This window comes from Rhea americana, unplaced genomic scaffold (assembly GCF_003343005.1).
Source record: "Rhea americana isolate MKP2758 unplaced genomic scaffold, rheAme1 scaffold_102, whole genome shotgun sequence".
Taxonomy (NCBI): Eukaryota; Metazoa; Chordata; class Aves; order Rheiformes; family Rheidae; genus Rhea; species Rhea americana.
In genome coordinates this window covers 1,787,985-1,807,040 of record NW_028185062.1, presented here as the reverse complement: position 1 = coordinate 1,807,040, position 19,056 = coordinate 1,787,985, and the positions used below count along the sequence as shown (strand labels likewise).

At 48.8% G+C, this 19,056-nt stretch overlaps 2 protein-coding genes across 2 annotated transcripts in view; one reads left to right on the top strand and one right to left on the bottom strand.

Moving 5' to 3' along the window:
• The window catches only part of LOC146601435 (transmembrane protein 263-like), a 204,256-nt gene extending 190,252 nt beyond the window's left edge, over nt 1–14,004 (top strand). Inside the window, exon 3 of the mRNA XM_085306457.1 lies at nt 9,049–14,004. Coding sequence (XP_085162583.1) covers nt 9,049–9,335 — 287 coding nt within the window. The 3' untranslated portion in view covers nt 9,336–14,004. The remainder of the gene's footprint in view (nt 1–9,048) is intronic.
• Nucleotides 14,005–16,759: 2,755 nt separating this feature from the next.
• CHST1 (carbohydrate sulfotransferase 1) lies at nt 16,760–18,751 on the bottom strand. Its single transcript, XM_085306445.1, has one exon. It carries the CDS (start codon nt 18,712–18,714, stop codon nt 17,455–17,457), a length of 1,260 nt encoding a protein of 419 aa, XP_085162571.1. The 5' UTR covers nt 18,715–18,751; the 3' UTR covers nt 16,760–17,454.
• Nucleotides 18,752–19,056: the final 305 nt, after the last annotated feature.

Below are 19,056 nucleotides of genomic sequence, written 5' to 3'. Positions count from 1 at the left end.
TAAAAATTAGATGGCAGAGTACCCAAAATATTTGTGGCAGGTGATGGAAGAGCAGAGCAGACTTTCGATGTCTGATTGTGACAGCCTAATGCATTTCCCTGCAGGTTAGATGAGACTGTTTCACTCCCATGCCCCTTCCCAGACCTACTGGGAGCAAAATCCTGTACCTTCTGATAAATTGTGAGGTAGCAGTATTGTCACAGGAAGGACTTGTAGCCTCACTAGACAGAGGAGGCTTAGCTAACTCTGCCTTTGTGTAAAGTCCACTGGGTAGCACTAGAGCATGGAAGAAAAGTCATTTCTTACATAAGCTTGGATTATGTTATTTACTCTCCATTGTTTGTAGGGGCCTCAGAGAACCGTGAAAATGACCTTTATTTCTCTATGGATTTTGTCCTTTTCATTTTACAAATATTGATTATTTTTTTCCGCTGTGTCTTTATCAGAGCTGAATTAACAAGGCTGTTTAACAATAGCCTCCAATTCATTTGGGATCTTTTTGTGCCAGGTACTATTGCAAGCAACTGAAAGCAGCTCAGTGAAGAGCGTGCAACCGCTGTTACAAAAGTGACGGGGTAAGCGATGTGCCCTGACAAGAGTTGAGCTATCATGGGTCAAGGACCAGGCTAAAAAAGATGGTCTCTTCAGCCTACGCAGAAATACTAGCAAGAATTGTATGTAAGGAAGTAATATTTTAAAACTGAATGCTCTTCTCCCCAGACCATTAAGATTTGATGACACTGAAAATCACCGAGTTTGCTGCCACAGTTCCACTCACAGATCTGCAAATGAGATCAAGGATCCACAGTGCTAGGCCATAGGTATATTCACAGAAAGAAGCGCTTCTTGTCCCAGAGGTCTTATGATCCAAAATCTCACTGTAGTGGCGATGAGATGCCAATAGCAAGACGAGTGGCAGGAGCTATTGCTAGAGCTCTGTATGCTCATTCTTGTCAGGCTTTTAAGCAAGCCTCTTCACTGATTCAAGAGGTTGTAGCTGGAGCAGGAAATATAAATTGCAGGCAGACAGGGACACAAGATTCAACTAAACTAAGTCTGATGGTCATTTCGCTTGCTTTTAACACAACAGAGAGGAAAAGCAAAGCCTAGCTGCTGGCTGTCTCTTGCTGTTGATACTTGCCGTAATTCACAGTTGTGGTTTCTCATGCAGGACCTGGTGTGATTGGTGTGGGTGGGGAGGAAGCGGCTGCCATGCAGAATTCCCTGCAGCAAGTTGAAATCTGAAGCCTTTTAGGATCATCTCTTCACAGTGTGGGTGGCCTCACAACATCCAGTAGGTTTTTTAGTGATCTGTCTGACCAGTAGCAAAAGCCTGACCTTCTGCGTGTATTTCACATTGAGAAAAAGAGATGGAGACAGTGGTAGGTCCAGCTTGCTTTCTTCTTGAATGGGCAGTGCCACTTGTAGCTGTGCTCCAGGACTGTCCTGTGGGCTCGTCTGTCTTGCAACCTTTACCCTGTAGTGGGAGATGACATTTACTTCAAACAAGACAAGGGTCTCATTAAGCCAGCACTTGTACAAGCCCATAAAAAGGGAGAAGTCCTCAACCTTGAGCACTTACGATCTAAATCAGAGAATGGCAACCTTTTGAGGGCTTTGTGCTTGTGTGCACTTTTTTCACTTTCCAGTTAGCGGATACGTATGCCAGAGGGAGCTGGGAGAGTGTGTCTCAGAAGCACCGTGAGGCTGATCATTATTCCCCCAGCACTCTGGGCTCTGCAGAGCTGGGTGCTGCTCCTGGCCTGTGCGGGCCTCTTGGTTGCTGGCCACACAAGGGGCCCCACCATATCGTGTGGGCAGTTGCGCCATGCACAACTGACCCTGACTGAAACAGGGCAGGCAGATGAAGGGGAAAGAGGCAATATAGCCATTACTGAGCAGGTCAGCAGTAATGCTGAGAAGAGAAGTGGGCTTCCAAAGTCCTACTTGATCCATGTTCTTTCTGGTAGACAGTGCAGGCGGTGCTGCAATTCACTTGCATTTTTCTAGAGCTAGTGGAGCAGTATCCGGGTTGTGGATCATCCTGGTCTTTAGCATTAGAGACTATGTCTTGTCTATGCCACCAGAGTAGCTGAAGTACTGTAAACCTTCAGAGGAAATAAGGGATTAAGAATCAAAAGGGTCTCAGAGAATCCTGGTTGAAGAGGGACTTTATAGTTGCAATGGCCTATAAAGTATCGTAGAAGATGATTTATCCAGACCAAGAAAACATTCTTGCTCTGCAGAAGGGCAAAACAAAGGGTCTGCCTCCCCCCGCCCCCAAGAATAAGAGTGAGAGCCATCTCAGGGCACATCTTGACTCTAATATTTAAAGTGCTTGGAAGGTGAGCAAATAAGTTTATATTCCTCCTCTGATTAATACCTATTCTTACAAAGCAAAGCAGTTTCTACAGAAGGAATAAAAAATGGCATACAGCTGCTGTGTGGACCATTTAGTAGGTGTGTGTGAGGCTGGGGAATGTCCTTGGGCTGACTCGAGGCTGGTTAAATGCCTTTAACCAGTGGCTTAGTAGCTGCTCTGAGGCCATCTCTCTGAATTCTCTTCCCAGTGGAAGTTTCAACAATACCAGCATGTCTTTGCAAAGAATTTCTATTTCCATGACGTGATGTTTCCCAGCAAAAAAAAGATCTAGTCAGAAAATTCCCAGCGAACTCTAAGCACAGTACAGTCTTACACTTCCATAATCAGAGCTTAGACTGCTTCTCCCTGAAGGCTCGGGCGAGGAAAACAAGCCACTCCATATCACTGTTCGTTTACCCTCCTGAACCCTGTCTCTCAGTGCTTCGAGGTAGATGCTTCAGCAGTTAATAATGCTCCTGGGGCACATGCAAGGAACAATTAAAGCTCATTGTGCCAGTGAAGAGCCCTGGGGTGAGCTGGGTTTCAGAGACAGCTGCCCCATTTTGCTGTGTGCAGCAGCCTCATAAGCAATCGCGTTGCAGCAAGAGGCAAGTACATATTGCTGATTGCAGGGCTTAGGAGTTAATGTATAAAACTCAAGGGCTAAACTCACTGTGGCATTTCTAGGCCTTTCGCTGGTGGCAGCTAACTTGGTTTGTAGCATTCAGTGCCATGGTAGTACAAGGCTGAGGAGAGCACAGCTCCCGAGCCTGTAGAACTGTTTCCAAACAGCTGCAGCATGAGAAGGATGGCAGGAACGAAACACAAGTGTTAAAGAAAAGGGGCTTTGCTGTCTTTAACACTTTTCTGTGACACTGTAGGATCTTGGATCCTAAAATGCCAGAAAGGACAGGAACAGAAGTTGCTTCACCTCAGACATTAATACTGGCAACAACTGTCAATAGTAAAGGTCGGCTAACCCTTCTTCAGTGACATGTGAGAAGCTTGGGAGAAGGTAATGCTAGCCATTCTTTGGAGAAAGGCACTTCTGAAAGGCCTGCGGCATGATTTCATTTGTGTCCAATGGTCAGAGCATGTCTCCTCAGTTGCTTGTGCAAGAAAAGAAATAAGTCATTCAAACTGAAAATCTTCATTATAGAATAAACTTAAGTAACTCCATAGCAGGCACCGGAGGAGGGGGGACACTTTTCTCTTGTCTTCGGGACTTGTTTTTAATCTGAAAACATCTTCTGGAGATAAATTGGAAGTTGTTGTGGGCATCTCTGCTAAGAATGTCAACAGGAATTTGTCAGTGCCAGTTGTGGTGATACAATTTCCCAGTTCAAAGCGTCGCGCCCACTGTACCTAATTAACCTTCACCACATCACAGCAATATAAGGAAATAGGGATCATTAACTTCAGCATCACTTTACAGAAGGAGAAGAGAGGCAGCAGTGCCAGCCCCATGCATTTCAAATTAAGGCAGGCTCAAAGGATTGCAAGGGTAGAAATATCAGTAATCTGTGTGGGGTTCTCAGTGCTTTAAGAGTGCACTTGAATCAAACTTTCAGGTTTTTCTCCAAGAAGTATCAGGACTGGAATCTTCTCTCCCATACAGTCTCTGTGACTCAGTGACCAGGGCTTTAAGAAAATCATATGTTCATAATCACAATGGTGCAAAGGCCTTAAAAGAGAGCATGACTTGCTCAGCTGCTTAAAAGTCAGCACCAAAGCTGGGACTAGAGTGTATAAGTAGCTGACCCTCCACCCCTTGCTTTTTCCTCCAGATAACACTGTCCTGTAGGTAAAGGAGTTTGCCTAAATCCACTACCTAACACTACAGTGGTCAATTAATAGCTGTCAGAGGAAGATTTAGACTTAAACTAGCAATCTCATCCTTCCTCTCACTTCTGCTGCAGAATAAATTGATGACACTACTGCTTATATTTTGGTGTACTGAGTCAGCCCAGCTCCTTCTCCTGGGGCTTGACTGGGACAGAAATGTCCCAAATATGCAAAACTACTCCCTGACACTGCTTTCCTGACTTCAGACTGTTCCTATAAGTTACTAGGAAAGAACAACTCATACAAATTCTTTTTAAAGTAAAGGATTCTCTTTGCCTGTTGTATCACCTACCAGCAGGTGCAATGGGGAAGAATATTGCCTGTTCCATTTATACTGGGCATCAGCATAAGGTATAGTTTTGTCTCACCAAATAAATAAAATGCAAAGGCCTGAGCAGTCACCATGACAGCTTTAAAAATTGTATCTGTTATTTCTGACAAACTGATCTCACTGCTGCCCCAAGCCATAGATATTCTCAGTATGAGAAAGGATGGTTTTGTCTGGAGCACCAGCAGGTAGGATCCGTGTTCAGTGCAGAAATGAACTGCAGAAGGCTTTAGCTAAGGAGGAAAGTCTATTGTGTGGAGGTGCTGACCTCAGAGCAGAGAATCAGCATACATACAGGAGTGCATTTTATTCATTTATTTTTTTTCTTCTTCTTCTATTCTACATTGACATGGGATGACATGAAGCTGAAGGGACCCTTGAAAAGGCCAGGCCTTGAAAATGGCTTGACAGATGGTGAAGAGCTTTCATGAGCAGCATGGGCTGCAGCAGGCTCCAGGGAGCAGAACTGTTCCCGTGCTCTGGCTGTGTGTCTGTCTCTCTGATTATTTTGTGTATTTCATCTCTGCTGTCAGTCTCTCCCTTAATCTGGGCTCCTCTGTGCCAACAAAATGCTTAGCTCACTCCATTATCTGAGAGACTAATTTGCACTGTAAATCCGATGCTTATCTTACATGACAGCTTACTATGGGGTTTATTGCAGTCCTGAAGACAAACTAACCAGGGACGGTTAGAGAGTCTTAGACACATTGTCTGGAGTAAAGAACAAATGTGACTTGTTTCAGCTTGCTGCCAAGGAAGGGCCTGGCTCCTAGTGGTTGGGGTTACAAGGGATTTGTCTTTTACTTACAAATCTAATCAAATCTGAGTTTTTTTCTTTTTTCCCATGGTACAGGTTCTTTTCTGTGTTGGAGCCTTGAAGGTGCTCCTGGAACAGCCTCCCTCTTTCCTAGAGTCTGGTTGTCCATCTCTCCTCCCTGATAGTTGTGGCGTTTAAGGGCCACAAGAGTGGCTGAGACCAGGCGCAGGCTGCAGTGCTCACACTGACGCCCCAGTACGCCACAGCGCTGTTGACTCTACCTAGCTTAATCAGAAAGAACCTTTGTCCTTGTCTACATTCATTAATATTTCCTCATGCTTTCTCCAATGTATTTTAGCTCTTTGCTGGCAGAGTAATATGTCCCCTCAATCTTGTCTGCAGTTGCCTTGCAGTTCCCACTAGTCCCTGGGCTATCCACCTGCAGGCATCTAGGTATCATCCAGGAGATTTATATGTTAGGATTATTCAGATGGCTCGGCAGCTCCAGTAGCCTCAAGTCAATAGAAATGTGGGCAGAGCTTTAAAGTCTCCTCAAAGAGAGGGGTCTGTGTAAACTCAGGCTCAGGTTTACCGGGGGAGAGCCAGGAAGATTATTGCAGCACTTGTACAGTTCATGATTCTGCAGCTGAGCACATGGTTAGGTATTTAATGCCCAGACTTCTGCATTGCAGTTTTCTAATGGAACAAGAAGGATCCTGCTTTCCCATACAGCAAAGGGGGAACATGAGACCCATGAGACTGCATCCCACTCATTTGGAGAACTAGTCTTAATTTTCTAGGGCTTCACTGACTAGAGGCTCACTTTAAATTCTGGTGGATTTCTAAATGCTCTCTGTTCTTCCTGCTCTTGGTCTGAAGACAAAACACTAAAATTGCTGAACTGAATAAGCTGTTTGCATCAAGTGTGGGGCTGGCAACTGAACTGGAAATGATGCCAGGAAGTCTCAGTAGCCACKAGGAAGAGGGGAAAATATTTAAAGAAGTTATTGAGGAATAGGCAAGCAATACATCATAGATGGGGTAGAATTGTAGCTACTCAGAGTATAATAGAAATCCTGTGCAGGCCCCTGTCAAACTCCATTTTTGCAACTCAGATTATTTGGAAAAATGTGGGAGTCTAATCAAAGGCTTATTCCAGTTCTTCAGAACTGGTGAACACCAGACAGTAACTCCTTACAGCAAGCAAAAGCTGTTGTCTAGCCTGGAGGAGGCTCAGGAGAAAACCTGTGACAACTCATTTTTTGAATGAAAACTCAAAAATCTGCAGCATTTTAGAAAAATTGGGCACAAGAGGCTAATCTCCTAATGTAAACTCCTGTGTCTAAAAGTTAGTAATTTGAAAAGTTGTGTGGAATTCTAAAGACATCTTAAGTTGCTTTCTGAAAGGTCTGCAACATCGCCCTTTCCCACAGATGACACAGTGCAGCCTGGGAGTTCCTCCTCTGATCAGCTGGTCTTCAGTCTGCCTGAGCACTTGTGATAAAGGCAGCAGCTCCGATCTGTTTGGCAAGGTCACATTCTCCCTTCAGCCATGTGCGTCCAGAACCCTGGGGCACCCAGTGCATCCAAGGATAAAATCTGTGCCCTGCTGCTGCTGAGTGTTTTGTGTCATATTTCTGGTTGGCTTGTTTGAAAAAAAGGAGGGGGAGGACTTGTTTTCCAGCAGCACTTAGAGACCCTWCTGTGTTATGTGTCATATGGACAACAGGAAGACAGTGTCTGCTCAAAAGAATTCACAGTATAGTTTGGCAGAAGTACAGTAAATGGAGGATGCGATGAAAGATACAGGGTGAGACATGTTAGTAACACTAAAAGRAACATGTTTGCGAAGACTGAGTAGGTCTGACATCTCCATCAACCAGGGTGTGTGGCATGCTAAGGCCTTGCGACTTGATTAGCTATTCAGTCTGCTTTCCAGCACTCCCAAGCCSTTTGCTTGCTAGCAAAGGAAATCCAGTGCCTAAATCAATGCTCTAGTGTGCATGGAAATGAAAGTGGGTGGAGATATCAAAGAGGGTTTTCCAGGTCGAATTTTCTGTTGCTTGGGATATTATTTACGATGAAAGAAAGATGTGGCTGATTAGCTGGCAGTGAGCAGATAAATAAGGTGGCTTTCTTTAAAGGAGCAGTGAGCTTTAGCGAAAGGAGTGGGATGGTGAGTCTGAGAGTGTCTAAGAAGACCTATAAAGAGCAAGTGCATTCAGCTAGCAGCTCTTGACTGTCTGCAATTAGCTGTATTGAGCCTGTTCATTCACTTGGATTAGTGGTTAGTCCATTTGTACAGTCCAGCCTGGGCAGGCACTGGAACAGGGTTGCAGTGCCTCAGCTGAGGTACCTCAGTCTTTGGTCCTAGTAACAGATACCTGACCTGGTTCCTGCGCCTGCTCTGGGGAACGAGTGAGCAGAGGAGAGCCCAGTGCAGAGCAGCTCATTTCTTAGGGCGCTGATGGAGCCTCAGCAGTGCTCTGCTCTGAGAGAGTGACTAGAGCTGGCCGGATCCCTGGCCTGGGCACTCTACAGAGGCATCATCATGCCACGATATTATACAGGCTTTCAGAAAGCCACTTTCATTTGTGCCATTTCCCCACTTCTCAGGAACTGGGCCACACATCCCAACAGAAGTCCTCCTGCCGCATTAACACTGTGCAGAGTCTTCTGAGTARGGAATGTGTTAGAAAGGATGCTGCTGCTCCAGGGCTTCTGTCTTCCCAGCTGGTGCCTGCTTTTTTTCCTGCCAGGATTGCTTTGTCGTATTTCTGCAATTGTTAGTAACTCATCTCGTGTGTGGAACTGGCAGTGAATCAGAAGCCAGAGTGTCCAAAATGTCTCACCCCACTAAAAGAACAGCTCCTCTTTTGCTGCTTATGTGCAGTGTTGGTAGCTGATGCAAGGTGAGAGGATTGTGTGGAAGATGGCATCAGAGCTGTCAGGTTTGAGTCCCGTGAGTAGCAGTTGAGAGTTAGCCCTTTTCCAAGAACTGGCAAGTTGTGAATGTTATGTCTGCAGCGTTGTGGGCAGGTGTGATGGCAGCTTTGGTGGGTATATTATGCTGGCCGCGATCCAATTGGCACAGCTAAACCAACAGTGACATGGTGTATCAACTTAAGCAGAGTCTAACACTATTAAGTATGTAGCTGAGATCTCTGGAGGGCTTGTACAATGCGAGGTAAAGTCCATGTCACTGTGTCTTTACTCTGGTTTACTGTCTGTGCTAGCTAAGTTACAGTTCCTGCAGATGGGTCTGTATTGTRCCTCAGTCACTCATTTGACATTAGTGCAGACCTACCTTGATACAGATGCTTCCAAGGACCTGTAGGCCAAGCTAACTTCAGCAGTTGCTATCTGCAGTTTGTGCCTTCTCTGCTGGCGTTAGTCTTCATGATTTACTGGCATTAGTCAACATACATGAGAGGAGAATTACATCTCTTGTTAGTGGGATTTGCTTCAAATTGCAGCACAGAGACAGCAGAGAGTTTGGAGAGGTAATTGAGCCGCCTTCTTCCTTTCTCTGTTAYGTGGGCAGTTCTCTTCCTACTGTCTCTCCTCCCAAGTCCTCTCCTAGCAAGCAATATGCCTGGCATTGCCATAGTTCCTCCTTCAGGCACTAAAAGGTACTGAGGAAAGGTACTACACATATTAGAGCATGTGCTGTGGTGGTGGAGAACCCCTCTGGGCTGGTACATTCTGTGGTCGTGAGAACTTCTGACTCTTTCTCCTTTCTTTCTTTCCCTGCAGATGMCACCAAGGACCATCCACAGCAGCAGGCTGGCGTGATCTGGAGAGTGACGGGTGGCTTGTTCAGTATCACCCGGGGAGCTGTGGGGGCCACGCTGGGAGGAGTTGCCTGGGTGGGCAGCAAGAGCCTGGAGCTCACCAAAACAGCTGTGACCAGTGTCCCTGCTGCTGGCGTTGGACTGGTGAAGGGCAGTGTCTCAGCAGTGACCGGTGGTGTTGGAGCTGTAGGCAGTGCAGTTGCCAGCAAAGTCCCTTTCACCACAAAGAAGAAGGACAAAGCTGACTAATCCCCATCGCAGCTCCCTTCCGAAAGATCAACCTGTCCATACTCTCCCCCTCCGCAGCACCTCTTTGAATTGGAAGCAGCCGCTTCAGGGAGGGTAAAGCACCCAAGCAGACTCCAGCTGCAGTCTGCTCAACACCGCCTGCCTGGCTCAAAGCTCACAGAGCCGCTGTTAATGCCTTTCACTCCCATCACCTTCTGAGAACCATCTCTACTCCAAGGATTTTAAAGGCGCAGTTGTCTCTGTCTTGCAGTTTCCTTCCTCCCTTTTTGCTCTTCAGAGCACAGAAGGGTGGGAGATGGTGCAAGTCTCCATCTGCTTGGAGGTGGTGAGGGATAAGGGAGGAGGGGGAAGAATTATGCCTGGCTTGAAGCGTGATCTGTATAGTTGAATTCAACTTCAGCTGGGGAGACAGCTCCTGAAGCACGCCCACCCTTGGCCCTGAGTGGTGTGTTTGGGGGTTTGCCTGGGGGAGGACTGTAGAAGAAAGTCCCGTTTATATATAGGAGAGATACTGTGAAGAGGGGGAAGCCTCCCTCCTGCCTTGCACCTCTTACCTTTTCGTTGCTGGTCCCATCCTACAAGCTGCTCCCAGTCACTTACTCCCTGGCTGAATTTCACCCTTCAGAGAAGGAACACTCAAGTGCAGCAGAGCATCTCCTGGGATGATGCTACACAAGTGTATCGTATGTCCCAAACCATTGATCCCTCAGGCGTATTTCCTTGGTAAGGTGCAGGAGAATGAAATCTGCTGTATGTTCCCATTTGGGGGAATTGCTGACAGTGGTATCTGGCAGACCACTGTTATACTACAGCAGGAGGTAGTGGTGCTCCGCCAGTGAGAGGGCAGAGGGGCCCTCGCCACACAGAGACTAACTGCACCCTTGGGCTTTACCCCTTGAAGTCCTTGCAGTGTCCTCATCTGCAACAGGGGCGATTTAACTCCAGGCCACACTCTCACTCTGTAGATGTCTCTGGTAACCATGAGCAAGTGTGTTACCAAATGGCACCTAAATTCTGTTCCAGGGTGGCAGGGACGGGATGTGAGAGAATATTGCCCACCCTGTGACTTAGCACCTCTGGAGCAGTGGCCTGCTGGTGAGTGGCCTGAGCTGCCTTGGAGAATGTTTCCCTGAGGGGGCAAGTGTGCTCCAGTGGCAGCGAGCCTGGACCTGGCACCAGTCGCTCCTTTTCCACTGCTCTAGGGGCTCCAGCCCAGCTCTTCTGAATGACCGTGTTGCACTAAATAGCCCACTCAAACTCTTAGTGCCGCAGAAACCCAAACACCTGCATTCATCTGGGAGTCATATCCATCCTTGGACTGTCCCGTGATGCTCTAAGTGTCACGTGGCATCACACACATACACACACACACTCTCTCTCTCCAAGGTCTCCTGAAGTTCTTGGAATGAGGAAAGCCACAGGTTCCAACATTAACTCTGCCTTTCCTGGCTTTGGCAGGTTAGTAGCCTAGGTTGTTAGATGTTGGATGCGTAGGCAAGTGAAGCAGTGTTTGTGCTGTATTTTACAAATATGCATATGTATTAGCCTGTGTGTGTGTGTGTATCAGTGCACAGGCGTGTTTTCAGCCAGGTAGACAAAACTATGCGACTGCTGCAGAGGAGTTTATATAATCATCTTTGGCACTTCCAGCATACAGTTTTTATACAGGGACCTGGTAAAAGTAACAATCATGTTTTAGAGGGCATTTTTCCCCTATGTAGCCCAGCAGTGTAGTTTATTAAAACCAAAGGAATGTGAAAAATGTCCTTTCTCCCATCCTTGCTCTTTGTTTACTTTCTGCCCTATTTTTTGGACACTGAGGCCAACTTCCTTGGTTTTCATTTCCTGTTGGAGGTCATTTCACTTTCTGGCTGTTTTGTTATGCTTAGGACTTAAAYATCAGGGAATATTTAAGTACAAAAAACCCAACCATTTTATGTTCTTGAACTTGTGAAGTGGTTTTGATTCTGACCTCTATTAGATCCACATTTTGGACCTGACTTAAATTGCCTGTGTCCCTGTGCTAGGCCCACTGGTGTTAGTCTCTCTCCATAACCATGCTGGGCAGTGGTCYTGCCGTTTGCAGTAGCAAGAATTTTCTGATCTCCACATTGTGTTACTCTTGATAGCATGACAGTGGCTTAACCTACATCTTTGTTTCTGAAGAGGAAACAGCATTTGGCATGTGTGTGCATTTCCCCTCTTCATCTCTTTTGTTCTCTTGAAGGCCAAGTTGACCCAGATGTGCTGTATTTTTCTCTGAAGGCAGCAGCTTCACAGGAGGATCAGGCCTTGATGTGTGTCTGCACTTTGCTGGGATGTTCGTGGCAGTTAGCAAGGCCTGAAGAAGTCTCATCTGTTCTTCTTTTGTCCTGACCCCCCTGCAGAGCAGGAGGGCAGTTTGCACTGCACAGATCTCTGTTCACCACTCTCCCTGAGCACATCTCATTTCTTATTCCAGATCATAGCTTGCTTCTCAATCCATCTCTAACCCCAAAGCTAAAAGCTGCCTGTGCATAACTAAGCAGTCAGAAAGCCTCTCAAGGAAGATGCAGTTTCCTACCAATTGAGACAGAAGCAGTCTTCTTCATAACTGCCTGCGTAGACAGGAGGTATGTATGGGGCTTTCCTTTTCTAGCCATCCCTAGGCACACGAYGGGAAGCTCATCATGCTTGTGGCTGACCAGTATCACACACAGGCTCTTGCTGCCATTTTGGCAGGGGGAGGAAAAGCTCTGGGCAATAAATCCTTCCCAGGCTGTTGTGTACAGGCACTGTGTGTGCAGAGCAGGCATGGCAAATGTGGTAAAGGCACATTAAGGAATGTCATATGGGTCTTAAGGTTCTCCGATAGTTTTCTTTCTACTCTTCCCTTCTCTCACAGTGTGTCCTTGTAATAAATGGACTAAAGCCCTTTGTTCTGGAACTGCCATGGCCTTGAGGGATGGCCCAGAGAGTTAGAGTGAGGGAAGCTCACATTCTACATCACTGTTCTTAGAGCCCAGCTAATGGAGAGCTCATGGATCATAAATGTTTTCAAGGAGGGCAGACTAGCAGGTAGGGATAGAGGATTAAATCTACTTGAGAACCATGGCCTCAGACTTRTCAGGTATTTGAGAATGTATAAGCATGCAGGGCTCAAAGACTGCTGGGAGGTACATCTGTTTAAGGGTACTGGTGATCCAGGCGACCCCAGACTGCTTTTCTGTGCGCTCCCCATGCCAGAGTAGAAGAAACACAGTATTCCCAGTCTAAGAACAAAGACACTTCTTCACAGCTCTGGTTGCGGTATRATAGGATCTAGATCAGATGGGGAAGCCGCTGGTACCTGACAGATGCCCCATCTTTCCTTCTCCCCCACTGCAGATACTTCAGCCAGGTCAGGATCCATCCTAACCACTGGTGCAGTCCTTCTCCCATAGCCCCTTCTTGGTGAGAGGGCCAAAACCCAACATTTGGCAAAAATCGTACTAGATACCAGATAGGAGGGGGTAGGAGAAAGGTGCAAGGAGGAACTGAGGGTTTTGGGTGGTATGGAGGAGTGAAGAGGGCCAGTGCAAGGAAGATCATMAGTTTTCTGGTGATAGGAAGCAGGTGAGCTGAGACTGGTTACAGGAGGAGGTGAGGGGACTGTGGYCAGGAGAAAGGGGAAAGAAAGAGTAGAGGAGCAAGAAAAGGAGGAGTGGGGAGGGGAAATTATTTCCTAGGACAGGCCCTGAGTTAGGGGATGAATGTGTTGGAATTTGTCCTAGGGAAGAATGGGGCGGGGGGGGGGAGTAGAAGAACATAGGGTTTGGTGTATGTTGTTCCACTCCTGGCTTATATCCTGCTTCCACRGTAGTGACAAATACTAGATGTTTCTGAGTAGCTAGATCAGGTTGCCCAATAGGTGGTCCATGGGCCAGATCAGCTCCTGCTTATGCCTCACGCAGGTTTTTGCTGTGTGCTAGATTCTCTTCCTGTTGAGGGACTGGAATGTGGCCATCAAGCAGCTCTGGGCCCTGCCCCAGCTGGGGATCCCCATGCCCCAAGGCAGCTGAGAGGAGAAGCTACAGGCACTTCCTTTCCTCCCTTTTTCGTTTGCTCATCTCATTATTGTTTGCTTGCTTTTCTTAGCTTTTTGTCCTGCTCCCAGATCCAGGTCTCTGAAGCTCTTACTGAGACCTTCATTATGGCTGGGAGGCAAAGTGAATGACTCTGCTCCCACAGCTCCCCTGGCTGTGCGAGAAGTGCATGTCTTCCGCCCCTTTTTCCAGTTGTGTTTTATCTGTGGAGAAACTTAACCCACTTCTTTTCCTCTGGATTTCCTTGTTGGCTCTTGTTCTTCTGTGGGGGTCATTTCTGTGTCTCCATTGCGAAGTCATTCTTGTTAAAATGGAATAACGTGGAGATGGATGGGGAGAGCCACAGAGCTGCTGGGACAGGATATCGGGGCCCGTCCCTGCTTCTGCGTGAGCCTAAGAGCCCTTTGGAAACCCTAAACTGTCACTGTGGCCACGGAGTCCCGTGCACGGTGCTGGGCTCCAGAGAACACTTTTGTTCTTTATCATTTCATTGTCTGTAATTGGTTTCTTACTGAATCTGTTTGCTTGGTTTGTTTTGCAGTGTGTTTCTGGGAATATTCTGCATCTCTGTATTTTAATTACAGTAAAATTTGAGGATAAAAACCTTTGTTATGCTCGTTCTTGTTTCCAGTGGGGGAAAATGAGCAGAGGAAATGCAGTTGAACGAAGATGTTAGAGATTCCATGGGAAATCAGATCTCTCCCCTAAGGGCTCTGAATGAGGCACCAAGCAGGGCTGAATCTCAGTCCCTGCTTAAACTAGGACATGGCTTTCAACCATGATTTGAAAGCCATTTTGTTGCGAGTGCATTTACTGATTGAAATGGTAAGAACATTTTGGATCAGACTTTTAAACTCAATTCCTTGCTTTGTTTTAAAGACTAGTACATGTGAGGTATTTGGGGCCAGAGGAAGGCTGGTCTAGACCCCCAAAGCAGGATGACAGCACCTGAAGATAGGAAATTTTGGCTTCACAGCTGCTGGCTTTTCRTGCAGGTTTGCRKTTGCAAGGATGATGGCCACTTTTCYCWGCTCAGGAAGCTAAGAAAAGGCCACCGCCCTCACACTCACTAGCTCCCCGAGGCCTTTTCTGCAGGTGCTGCTCCTTGTCTCGTGGGAGAGCTGCCCATGCTCCTGGGAACCAGCTAAGCAGGCAGCCAGCAGGTCAACCTTCCAGTTAATCAGCGACACAACGCTGGCGGTGAACGGCAGGAATACCGTTTCAGCCGGGCTGCGCGCCCGGGCTGGAGGTGGCGAGTGAGGAGCCGCTCAGAACCGGCGATGGCCCCCCTGCGCCCCCGGCCTGCCCCAGCGCTGCGGGGCGCGGAGCACGGTGGCCTGGCAGGGAGGCTTGTGCCTGCGCCCCTTCTACTGGGGTAAGGCCAGGAGCCAACAGCTCGGCGTTTGTTAAGTGCTGACAAAAGGATTAATTTAGTAAYTAATAATGGGGCAATCAAGCCATTTATTTGGTTGGCATTTTACTGCCAGCTGCTTCGTAAGAGTAACCTGCAGCACGCTGATGCGGCTAGCTCTGAACACCTCCGTCGCTCACCGCATGGTGGGCAGCCCGGCCGGCCCCACGCGTTGTGCAAGAGCTCATCGGAGGCTGCAGGGCCCCACTCGCCTCCGTCCTCTCCAGGAGAGGCAGCCCAGGGGCCGCAGGGCTCAGCTGCAGCCCTCTTAGGGGCCAGGTTAGCAGGAGCAGGTTGGCGGAGGAGGAGGCAGCGGGGAAGGTGCTTGCTGCCGTATCTCTGGGTAGCATGAGAGCAAACGCTGCCGCACCTGGCCCGTGAAGACGGCTGCGGTGGCCAGGCTCTCGGGGAGCAGATGAGGGCAGCGCCCAGGCTGGAGCACCTGCACGCTGGCTCTCCAGCAGACAGCACAGCCGATTTAGCAGGCGTTACTCCCCACGCACCCACCAACCCCAAGGAGGGGCCATCAAACCTGCTGCCTTTGCTGACCTCTTCCACCACCTTGCCCAGCCAGAGCAGGTTTACCAAGTTAAGCTAGTTTGCAAACTACCATTAACAAGCTGAAGTGCAGCAGCAGCACCTGCCCCTCCGAAGGTTTTATGAGGGGGAAACAGCTGCTGGAGCGTTGCCTGCAGCTACAGCCTCCCCTGCTTCACAAGGTGCTGTGTGTGCCAGCTGCTTGCACCCACTCCTGTGTGTTACCACAAGGTCCCAGACCCCTCCCAAACAGGATCTTGGGCTGGCAGCCAGTGGGCAGTGGCCCTGGGAAGAAGCTTTCAGTGACGAAACCTGCTCTAGGTAGGCGGTTCAGATGCTCCAGTGAATGAGAGTGGGTCCGTGCTACCCCAGGGACTGCTGAGGGCTGGGGTGGTATGTCTGGCCTCCCCAGGGCTTCCTCTGGGTCCTCACCCTGTCTGCCTCTGGGGCAACAGAGCTATAAAATCACTGGGCAGCCACTGCCTTTCTGTGGGGTGCACTCCAGGGGCTGGGCTATTTGGAGGGCTTTGTACGCGTCCTGTTGGGCTAGAGAAGCTGGCCAGCTGTTTCAGCAGGTAGGGAGCAAACGGAGATGGATGAAACGTTGTGCCTGGCCCTCTATCCTCTGCTGAGATGCTGTATTGCTTTGCCTCTCCATGCTTCCCATTCCTGCATGTTGCCTTGTTCTGCTTGCAGTCACAGAATTGTAGAACGGTAAGGTTGGAAGGGACCTCTGGAGATCATCTAGTCCAACCCTCAGCGTAGCCCATACGGGGATCAAACCCGTGACCTTGGCGTTAACAGCACCACGCTCTAACCAAGCTGAACCCCCATGAGGCAGGGGCCAGCTCCTGCTCTCTGCACGTGCAAGCTGCCTGGCACCCAAGGGCCCTGCCTGGCTGGGAGCAGGAAGCTGGCAAAGTGCAACAAATGCATTTGCAGTATCATCTTTTTTATTGTTTTTATTTTGGCAGTTCTATGACCTGAACTTGAGCACTGTTCTCTGGTCTCGTAGGACAGAGCCACGCTAATGCTTGTGTCAACAGTGTCAGACTTAAGGCTAGCAGAAGCAATGACCGGGGCGGGCTGATGCGCCTGGGCTCGTGATGCTCATGGCGTAGYGCTCCGCTGCCAAGCATTTCAGCGAGCCCCCTGCCACCGCACAGGCCAGCAAGCTCTCAGCTCTGTAAATAACCACAGGTTCTCACTTTTGGCTTAACTACTTGCATTTTTACACACTTCAGATTCAAACATGCACGTGCCAAAAGGGTTGTGCTAGCTCTCCCCACCAGCTTTGCTCTGTACTGCTCCTGCACGCTGTAGGAGACAGTATATCTGGAAAGACTGATTTTTGCCTGTTAGTGCATTCACTGCAGCTGTAATTACTGAGGTGTTTTAGTTGAATTTCACCCCCCAGGTCAGTTTTATTGCACTCTTTTATTTACAGAAAACACAGAAATAAAGCATTAAATGTGTTGGGTTTTTACCAAACTACCCAATCACTTTTTGTCTTTTTTTTTTTTTTTTTGGCACAAACAAATATCACAGGTGTTACCAAACAACCAGGTATCAGCAACTGACCAACTGCTCAGCCCAATAACAAGACTTAAACAAACAGACATATCGAACTGAGATTGAAAACACGGAGGCTGTTCCACATTCAGCTACCAGCATAACTTGCTCATCAGGGGGCAAGGGGACTTATTTGGAGGGGACAACATCATTCATAAATTATATTTATATTTACCTCTTACATTGTAAAAGTAAACAGTGCAAAAGTACAGTACCCCAGGTACCCTTTCGGTTTGCAAAGCTTGACGGCTGTCTTTTACATTTTGTGTGTGTTCTGTAAACATTGTTACCCATCCACAGTTCTAGCTCTTGCTTGGAGAGACCCGGTTCCTCTTGCGTCCGAAACGTGTTGTGAGAGGTGGCAACCACTTCCCCTGGACTCTATTCAGAGATTCCCGCTCATGATTTAGTGCAAATTTTGGAGAGAAAAAGACGAAAGAGAGAAGGGRGGGGGGGACAAATCAAAAGAAATAAAATAAGGCAACAGTTAGAAACAGTCTGTATCAAAAATAGGGCCCGCCACCCCAGGGCTGCGTTACGAGAAGGGCAGGAAGTCTCTCTCTTCCACCAGGCTGATGGAAAGGTTTTTCAGCTCCTCCTCGGAGCTGGCCGTTTTGTAGCCGAGCTGTGCCAGCACCTGCTGGCAGGCGCGCTGGGTGAATGCCACAATCTCGTAGGACAGCCGGAAACGCCACTTCTCTGCCGTTGCCGCCGAGTTTCGCACCGTCCCGTACTTGTGTTTGGACGAGGACCTGTCTCCTCGGGTGTTGTTCTGTATCCAGCGCTCRACATTGCTGTCCATGGGGATGCCCAGGAAATCGTAAATCTCCTCAGTCTTTTTCATGGGGTTCCTGGCCAGGTCTTCATACCTCACCAGCATGTATTTGCCTTTGAGCCATGACGGCCGGTTCAGGCCAGTGGAAACGGAGTTCCAGAAGTCCTCGCACACCGTGGTGAGCTGGGTCACGTCCAGGTTGTACGGCTTCCTGCCAGTGCCATCCCAGATCCTCCAGAGCCGGTAGGTGTCCCGGAAAGTCTCRCTTCGGGATGCCAGGATCCCCCGGGGGTCCCTCACCAGCTGGATGACCTTCAAGTTCAGCCGYGGGTCCTCTACCAGGGCCCGGAGGTCGCTGACCTCAGGCACCCGCACGGTTTTGATGGCCACGTGCCCATGCTCTCTGCAGGACTCGGTGGCCAGTGTCAGGTTCAAGGTACCACATTTCTTCACACAGTCTCCTTCCTCCAGGTGGAGATCAACGGCTCCCAGGGACTCACAGACGGGCGGCGAGCACAGCGCTTTGCTGGCTCCTCTGCGGAAGAGCCGGTCGGTYGTGTGGTTGATGGGCTGGGGTTTGATGTAGTTCTCCAGGAAGTAGAGGTCGCAGTCGTACAAGCTCCTCAGCAAGTCTCGACTGGCCCCCAGCATGACCCGCCTGTCCGTAGTACTCTTGCTCTGAGTCAGCTTTGGGATCAGCGTGTACTGGACATGGTAGAGGGGCTCGAATAAATAGAAGACATCAAAGTGCTGGTTGAACAGCTGTCCGACAAATGAGGAGCCACTGCGGGTGGTGGCAAGGATGAGGACGTGCGTCTTCCTGGAGAGGTTATACGCAAAAGTGGGGCTCTCATCACATAGCCTGTCAGCTGCATCAGCGTCCTGGCTCAGGCTGCAATTCATGGGGTTGGGGATGGGGCAGCTGTGAAAAGACTTGGCAGTGAAGGTCCGGATTGCCGTGTACTGGATCGCAATGGATGCCAAGGCTAGTAGGAGGACAGCCTTCCAGGAACATTGCATGGCTGGTCACCTTCATAGGGCTTCTTCACAAGTCGTCTTGGTGTCTGCAACCCAACAGAGAAGTCACGGGTTGAGTGAGGAACTTCAGGGAGGACTCAAGTTATTCCTAACACTAAGCGCACCAGCAAATGCCCTCCCATGCTGGATGCCTATCGGTCATCGTTGTGTGGGTCCCTGTCATGGACTGCATAGCCCTATTTCAGCAGAAAGGGGGAACAGCAACAAGATGGCCAAACTGAAGGCACATTTCCAGCCATCACATCAGCCCCAGGGATGCTTCCTTCTAGGCTGGGGGCATATGGAGGTCGTGCCCCACAGGTCACCCCATGCCCTGTGGCCCTG